Here is a 9,195-nt window from a genome sequence, read left to right on the forward strand (position 1 = left end):
GTAGGAATCCGGCAGGAGTTGAAGGAGAGGACGTGAGAGGTCCGTGGGCGGGACTGGGCGAGGGCGCTTGCTGTAATAAACACATGATTTAATTTTGGATTTTTGGATACTTAATAGAAGTAACACATGTAAGTAATTTTCCCCTTACCGACCGCCTGCACACGGACCTTTGTCATAATAATAATTTAATTTTAATTTTATTAATAATAATTTTGGATACTTAGTGAAACAATAACACTGAAAGAATTCCACCCTTGAATCAGAACAAATGTCAACGTCGATTTTTGAGTATAGTGATTCCCAACGCCACATAACAGAGTCTAAATTCATTCACCCATGCCATCAAGGAAAAATCCAGGCCAACTATCATCAAAAAAAGAAAAACAATAGTGCATTTTTTCATAAATGAGAAAATGCGTTAAAAAGAAACAAAAATGTATATTTGCATCTTCATATCCTTCGCTACCAATAAACAGACGATCAATACTTTCCGTTGAATATCTACCAATAAACAGGTGATCAATACCTTCTGTTGAATATCTACCACTGAACAGACGATTATCCGGCAGGAGTTGAAGGAGAGGACGTGAGAGGTCCGTGGGCGGGACTGGGCGAGGGCGCTTGCTGTAATAAACACATGATTTAATTTTGGATTCTCGGATAATTAATAAAACTGAAACACAGAAGCAATTCTCCCATGACCGACCGCATGCACACGGACTGTTGTCATGGTCGGGAAATAATTTTAGATAATTATTAGAATAATTATACTGAAAGAATTCCACCCATGGATCTAAAAACATGCCGACGTCGATTTTCGAGAACAAGCTTTTAGCGAGCATAGTGATTCTCAACGACCAATTAACAGAGTCTAAGTTCATTAAGCCATGCCATCAAAGGAAAAACCCACCCCAACTGTCACCAAAAAATAAAAGAAACACAAAATGTATAGTTGCATCTTCATATCCTTCGCTACCAATGATCGATAACTTCCGTTGAATATCTACCAGCAAACAGATGATCAATGCTTTCCGTTGAATACCATATCTACCAATAAACAGATGATCAATACCTTTCATTGAATATCTACCAATATACAGATGATCAATACCTTTTTGAATATCTACCACTAAACAGACGATCAATACCTTCCGTTGAATATCTACCAATAAACAGGTGATCAATACCTTTCTTGAACATCATCCAATAAACAAATGATCAATATTTTCTATTTGAAATTACCATTCCTGGAGGCAGAGGCGCCCTGCGTTTGGTGCGCCTCATAGGCAGCGAGCCTCTGAATTTGCCCTTGCCCACAGTGTTGAATTTCCCTTCCCCTCCTCGGACCGACGCGTTGCCTTTATGGTATCGCTGGAACCCTCCTCGAGAGTCATCCTCTTCCTCGGACTCATCGAAAGGGTTCAGTGACTTCGTTGAAAGGGTTGAAACGTTGAGAGGGGAGCGCAGGGCGTAAGGCCAGTTGAGACTCTCGGTTGAGTTCTTAGTATCGAGGCAATAGAGTGAAGGGTTGGAACCTCCAATAGACAATTTTGAGGCTCGTGGAGTTGGTTTCGGAGGTATGGAGTTTCGCGGCAATGGCGAAGGAGTCGATCTAAGGGATTCCGGTATCGCTGATATGCCTCCATTTTCTGCCAATTCTTCGCTCTCGTCATCGTCAAAAGGGTTAAGGGATTTAGAAGGACTACTGATAGGATTTTTTGACGAGTCGACAACGACTGTGATGGCTTCTTCCGATTCTTCTTCGGAATCGCCGAACGGATTAGAAGAATTTCCTTGAGAGGATTTGTTGACTGAAGTAGCCAAAAGCTCTGTAAAGAAGTAAAAATTTCAGACTGACAAAACTGAAAAGTAAATATATATAGGTATATTTTTAAATTCAAATAATTTTCCCAAGTTTGGTCACTCATTTCTGGTAACAAAAACCAGCAATGTTTATAAAATACAATCAGTTTTTTCGATATTTTCCATTATAAATCCTAGCCAACTGTCCGACCGTTTTAAAAACAAAAGTAATAATTAATTCCACAAATACTATCAAAATTAGCTAATTTTTGGTGCAGTCGAATGGTCAAGATTGCCAAAATTGCATCGAATTTAGAGTTTGAGAGCCAAAGCTAGGTATTGAAATTCAGCGATGAAATTTATCGAATCTGCGGGAACCCACAAATGACCTAATCCTGAACACTGACACTAGTCTATTTTAATATTATATCATTTTAATATATATATTTTAATATATATTGTTTTGAAATAAACGTTTACGTTAATCACTGATGGGAAACTTAGACTAAATGTACCTGTAATTACATTCAAACAGCTGAGTGACTGACCGGATGCGTCCCTGTAGTAATTCACGTATCTAATTACCTTTGCACGGGTTGAGGTAGCAATCCGTCGATGGCTCGACAATCGTCGGAGGTTTGATCTCTTTCTCAGTTTCCTCCACCACGGGCACCGTGTTGACGGTTAAACTTGTTTTCTCGCTGGCTTTTATTGTTTGGGACGATGAATTCGAGAGGGTCGACTCTTGCTTGGGCTCTTCATCAAACGGTGAAGGAGGATTCTCTGATTTTTTTAGCCTATTTTCTTCATCTGAGTCACGGCATTCATCGTTCACGTTGTGTAATTCATCGTTGCACTGCGCGTCCAAGATTGTATCTTGAATTTTTGCGGTAATTTCATTTCCTGGCTCAGGTTCTTTGGAAGAGGCAGATGCTGAAGGCGACGTCGGAGGCTCCACACACCAACCAATTTTCGGTAGCGGTTCCGTGGAGCATTTAGATTCGGATTTGGACTCTGGTATATTTTCGTGCAATTCTTTATCGTTACTGTCACTTTCCGACGAAACGTTGATTGAATAATCAGCTGTCTGTGTCTCTGATTCTTCTTGCACATTAATTGTTTTCTCATCGTTTGAAGATAACTCTATGTTATTATTCTCTGTTTCGATAGTGATATCTTCTTCAGGATCCCTGAACACAAAAACAACAACACGATCTTTGCTAGGTTCATCACTGGTTCCATTTGCGAACACAAGGTCAGTGTCATTATTAACAGAAAGTTTCTTTTCTGGACTCGCTTCGGTTAAAGTTATTTTCACCGTTGGCACAACTTCTTCGGGTATTATATTCTTTTCGTTGTCTGATTCAGCAGTCGTTGTAGCTCGCTTCGATTCTGATTTATTAAACTGAGCTTCATCATTGTTCCCTCCAAACGAAACAAGTATTGGCTCCTCTTCTTTTTCGACAGTTTTTATTCCTTTTAAAACGCTTCGTGTCTTTTCGGAATGTGGAGATGTGTCTCGTTTCGCGCTCACAACAACAGGCTTAGCCGATTTGAACTTTTTCACAAGTTTTTCGGGTTTAGGTGATGTCTCCGGTTTAATCGGAACCTCTGACTTGACTTTTTCCTCGACTGGCATAACCTTTCCATGTTCTTTTGAAAATGTTTTGGTAACTCTAGAACGTGTTAGACCGTGTTCTTCATCTTCGCTTCTCGAAGGTGAGGAATCCTTAGAAGATCTGTGCCTGTTCTTATCGAAAGAATTTTTTCGCACCGGTGAAGACGACTCAAAATTTCCGATGAGACTGGCGACAAAACCGCTTCTTTCACTTCGAATCTTTCTCCTTTCAGAATCCGTGGGTGATTTTTGGTGAGCTGTCTCCAGTGAATTTTCCCCGTTTTCGCTCGATTGACCTTCATGTTTTTCATAACGCTTGTTAACAAAATCTGTTGCGATGGGTGGTTTTGGTACCGACGAATCTTCGCAAACGGCCGAGGACTCTTTCTCGTTGGTTTCAAGCGTAAATTTCTCGTCAAAAATTTCAATGTCATCGAATTCCTCCTCTTCGGCGAGGGTGGCCCGCAACGGAACGTTCTCATGCAAGACTTGAGTGGCCACGATCACGTTTTCGACGGGCGATGAAGGTTCTTCTTTTATAGGGTAGCAGTCAACAGACCTGGAATAAAATCTTGTCTTAATTTTAAATGTTTAAATGCGTGGTAAGTTACAAAGGCCATTGATAATATCTAATGCATATTGGTTGAAGTTTGTTAAGTTAGTGTTTTCTTGGTCTGTCTGATGCATTGCACTTGAAATAAATAGGAGCACTCGAGCACCTATTTATTGTGAGACACTATACTGGTGAAATTTTGAGGCACTATAAAACTAGAGGCGAATACGGCGAATTAAAGAAATTTAAATGTGAATTTCAATTTGGTGTCCTAAATTTATTCAAGCCGGGATTAAATGGGAGCTAATGCTAAAAGTGGGTTGAAACGAAGTATTCTTAAAACAACGTAGGTTATTTTCGAAATAATTAAAAGGATACGAGATGCCTTATAGATTAGAAATTACGAGATTTTGTTTTTTAATCTCATTGAAAATTAGGCTAAGAAAACACCATAATATTTAAATTACATTCCGATGTAAATGAAATCTAAAAGAAAATTTAAAGTAATAAACTTTATGCCTAATTCTCTAAAGTTTAAACCACGGCACTCGGATATGAATAATTGCTGATCGCTATTTTAAATTAAAGTTGTTAAATTACAAATAAAATGATCGCATACAACATCATTCGAAACAATGAACTATTTTATCGATAATGTTGATACAGTTAACAACAAACTTCAAAAATATGCTATGATAAATTTCGTTTTCTACGATGTTCAGAATAACTAATTTGTTACTAAAGAATTTCGTTTCAACATTCGTGAAGGAAATTTTCTTTACAATATTCGTACAATCAAGTCTCAATAAATATTTGAGATGGACAGTTTGAAGGCAATATTCGTAAGTGACAGTTTAGTTGCAATAACAATCAAATTTTAAGTCGAATTCTATTGATTAAAAGTGCCAATAACACAATTTTATTTCGATTGTATCCATGTCCATAATTTTGGCTGAAATTTTAACCAAATATGACATTCAGTCACTAATTAACTCAAGATATCATTTTTCGTTACAATTAACATCAATAAATTGCATGTACGGCAATCTAAACGGCAATCAAAGAAGCGAAGATTCGCATACAAAGAAGCAAAGAGTTCCCAAGGTCGCTGGCACTGCAGAGCGAGTGCATCTGCATCAAAGTTTTATCATATATATTTCACCGGCATGTAATTTGCTTTCACAGGTTTTAGATAAAGTGTCTTTAATTATCAAAAAATGTTGTTAGAGAAAAATTTGCTGTGGCGTCTGTGTGGCGACCGTTTTATCATATACATTTTTTCGCATTAGTTTTAGGTTTCTATAATTTGTTATAAATTATTTTTCATTAAAAAATCAAGTTCTTCGAAAAAAGTTTATACAACGATTATTTAAGTCGTCAAATAAAATTAATATTGATTGGAATTTGTTTATCTATATTTAATTTAGAATATAGTAAAAAAATTACCCTAAAACTAGGAACCTTGGAGAAAAACTGTCAAGTTTTATTGTTGGTGTCTCTTATTTTTTTATAAAACGAATTTAACGGAAGTTACGTTTATAATATTTATATCTCGACAACAATGAACAAAACATCGCCTCTTGATTGGAATTTGTTTATCTATATTTAATTTAGAATATAGTAAAAAAATTACCCTAAAACTAGGAACCTTGGAGAAAAACTGTCAAGTTTTATTGGTGGTGCTCTTATTTTTTTTGTAAAACGAATTTAACGGAACTTAAGTTTCAAATATTTCTATCTCGACAACAATGAACAAAAAATCGCCTCACTCCACACGAATGAAGTACATATATTGAAGATAAATAAAATACGAACAATAAATATATATGTACATAGCGCGGCGACGTACGTGGCAGAGGAAGTGATGTAAAAACTGATCCGATGAACGAATGCGAGAATGGATGAAGGAAGTGGGCAGCAAATAGGGAAATATGAACGTTGATAATTGGATAATACGTGCCAGATTCTAAAAAGATCTGTACATAAATAATCAATAAATCAGAGCACAAACTCAAAGCTTAACGAATAAAAACTGTCGAAAAAAATTAAAAAAAGCGCCGTTTTGATTTAAAAAATTTGAAAGGCATACTTCCATTTCAACAACGCACGTTAGTTTCATTTAACCATTATGAATAGAATAAATTTATACACCATACCAAGGCTTCATTAAAATAGCTAAACAGATTAAATAAGCTAGATTTGAACAACTTACACCTGTTTAACTTGATCAGATTATGTCCTCTCGATTTTAAAATAGATGATTGGCCCGATTTAAATAAATTTAAAAGACTCGGCCTAAATGACGTCAACAAAGTATGTATACCCGCATATAAGGGTTACATAAGCAGAAAAAATTAAACAGCTTGCATATATTTTCTCCACATGACAGTTGACGCTTAACATTTTATTGTGAATTTTCACAGAGCATTTACTACGGCCAAGAGGAAGAGACTCGGCACTGCATGCAAGGTCCAGCAAAGGTAAAGGTCACTTAGCAAATCAAGTTCCCTGAGGCTATACACTAAACAATCTTTATCGTAGTGAGTCAATGTGAAATTTTAAATAAAAACCGATATTCTACAATTCCGAAAATTGCGATTATATACTTAGTTAAATGTCTGAAATTTTAAATAAAATCCATATGTTACAATTCCGTAAATTGCGATAACTTAGTTAGATGTCTTTCTAGAAATGTACACACAAAGAGTTTTTTAATTTCACATCGGCCTCTGTGACATTAAAGTATTGGGGTTAAAATATGCTTTCTATGTAAAATTTTTTTGAAAATAATAATAAATCTTTACTAACATATGCTTGGGATGAGGCTTGCTTCAGTCTAAATATACGCATCCAGTTAAATAAACCGAGGCTAATTAGGTTCAAAATGTCAGTTTATAGTAGTTAAGGAATTATTTATATAATAAATGCTATGCTATTGAATTTTAGCGTGTGTGCTTTTTGACGAGTTAACAGCGGCAGTATAAATTGTTTATTAGTACTTTAAAGGACTGGTTCTCATGAAATTAGGATACAAAAACATCGGAATAAAATACAAAAATTACTAAAACCTACATATTATAATTATATAATACCCTTTATAATATCACAACCTCAATAGTTATAATAATTGGAGAACGATGATATAAAATAACAAACGAACTCCACATAAATCAAATAAATATCAAACTTCATATCAAATAACGAACAACAAGTCATACAAAGAAACTTGTAAACATTGCTATAAATAAGTAATGAAAGTAATATCAAGAAACACGTATGACATTCTAACCTGCCGTGCAGCGCAGCATCGAGGGATGAGAATCGTACGCACTTGTCCCGGTGCCTGCCGAGGCGCCCTGGCGAGAGGAGAGGAAGTGGAGGCGGCGAGAGGAGAAGATGTAGGCTCAGAATTTCGTGTCGACGAGCTCGTGGTGTGAAGAGAGACACGATTAGAAGGCGAAGAAGCAGCTGAGGACGACTGAGATGAGGTGTATGGGTTCGAGGAGAGGGATGATGCTATCTTGATTGAGTTCAGAGCTCTGAGCACCTGAGCAGGGGAGCCTTGCTCGGCTCCACGAGTCGTCTGTCTATCAATGAGCTCTTTTGAGGGGTGATGATTCGGCTCTCGATCTGTCACTTTGCTCTTGATCGCTGACGTGGGCGAGGTAGTCTTCTTTTTAGCACTTTGAATTGCTGATTGCAACGAGTCATCTAAATCAGACCATAGCGAGTCTAAGTTTTCCTTCAAGTCAGCCACAATCAATTCTTGCTCCGAACTTGTTTTTGTAGAAAGTATGTCTGCTTCAGATTCTAACTTAGGCTCGATTGACAAGTTTCCGAATCTGCGTTTCACTGCAGATTCGATAACCGACTTTTCACGAAATGGTAGTTTGTCCAAAGCAAGTTTGTCCTCCGAACCAAGGGGAGAAAACCTTTCCTTTTTAATTACCTCTTCTTCAACAGGTATTTTATTTTCATCGCCCGTACGATTTTTAATCGTTATGGTTATCTCTTTCCCGCTTGCCCCTCCAGTTTGCCGCGTTATGAGCCCATCCTTTGACGTGGACACATTAAGAACTTCTTTGCCGAGGGGCGCGCCGATGACGTCAGGGTCCACAATAATATCGCCCAAAATATTGTCCACCGCAGATACTTTCTCTGCGTTGTTTTTATTGCAACTTAGGCCATTCAATGATACATCTTCTGACGATACATTTTCTTTTATATTTTTCTTCTCATCCTTGGTTGTGAGAGGAGTGAAATTCTTCTTTATTATCGGCGCCTCTACAACTTCACACAATTCACTTTCATGATTGAAGTTATCACTGAATGACACATTTACTTCATTCCCACTGGCGCCTCCAACTTCATAGGTCACTTTTCCGTTATGATCACTTTCCGTTTTCAATATTATTTTCGGAAGCGGAGATTTTGCATCGGACTCATCAAAATTTCTAACGATGTTGTCTTCTAAAGCAGAAAGAATGCTCGACACAGCTTTTGAATCGCTGTTGTCAAGGGAGGATATTTCTGGCTCAGCATTTGCTGACGGCTCATCAGTAATGCGAGACTCATTACCAACATCTACGTGCTTTTTTGATTCGTTGACTTTCGTGATGGCCGATGATGATGATGCACTTGCAACTGAAAGATCATTATTTAAAACTTTTGTTTCAACAGAAATATTATTCAAGCCTTTTGACGCATCGGTTTCGTTTGTGTGCAAATTCCTGGTAGTTTGTATTTGATCTTCACAGGAAACTTTGGACGTGAAGTTTTCAGGAGCCGCACCACCAGATGAAGGCACAGGCAAACCTACACTGTGCTCACGAGGCTGCCCACCGCAAACTGAAGTCTGCAATCGATCCAAAGGAAGGTCATCCTTGTGAGGGCTGCTAACCGGCCCAACCCTGCTCTTCTCCATGACCCCATTTACCAGGGAAAAGTCCCCCTTACCTGGCCGGAGCATATCGCTGTTTCCCCCACTCCCGTCGACATCATTAGTGGCCCCGGGCGAAGCTAAGCAGTGATAATTCACTGCGGCTTGGATAGCTTCGGAATCTTCAGGTTCTTTATTAGATAAAACTGCGATTTTTCCCTCCGGTCCTTCACTTGTTTTCTTTGTTTTGGTTGAGGTAATTGGAACGCCAGCATGCCCATTCACCTCCAAAATTTTTTCAGCAGCGTCTGAGGTCTCCGACGATCTGTTCTTCAAATCCAT

The 9,195-nt window shown here is 37.9% G+C and overlaps 1 protein-coding gene across 1 annotated transcript; it reads right to left on the reverse strand.

Annotated features, from left to right (window-relative positions):
* Window positions 1-558: 558 nt before the first annotated feature.
* LOC108676739 lies at window positions 559-9,195 on the reverse strand. Its single transcript, XM_018164871.1, has 5 exons — window positions 7,422-9,195; window positions 7,264-7,330; window positions 2,389-3,980; window positions 1,243-1,829; window positions 559-624 (listed from the first exon to the last, which is right to left on the reverse strand). The coding sequence occupies exons 1-5, from the start codon at window positions 9,193-9,195 to the stop codon at window positions 559-561; spliced, it is 4,086 nt and encodes a 1,361-aa protein (XP_018020360.1).

The sequence above is a fragment of the Hyalella azteca genome, unplaced genomic scaffold (assembly GCF_000764305.2).
Source record: "Hyalella azteca isolate HAZT.00-mixed unplaced genomic scaffold, Hazt_2.0.2 contig278, whole genome shotgun sequence".
NCBI classification, from domain to species: Eukaryota; Metazoa; Arthropoda; class Malacostraca; order Amphipoda; family Hyalellidae; genus Hyalella; species Hyalella azteca.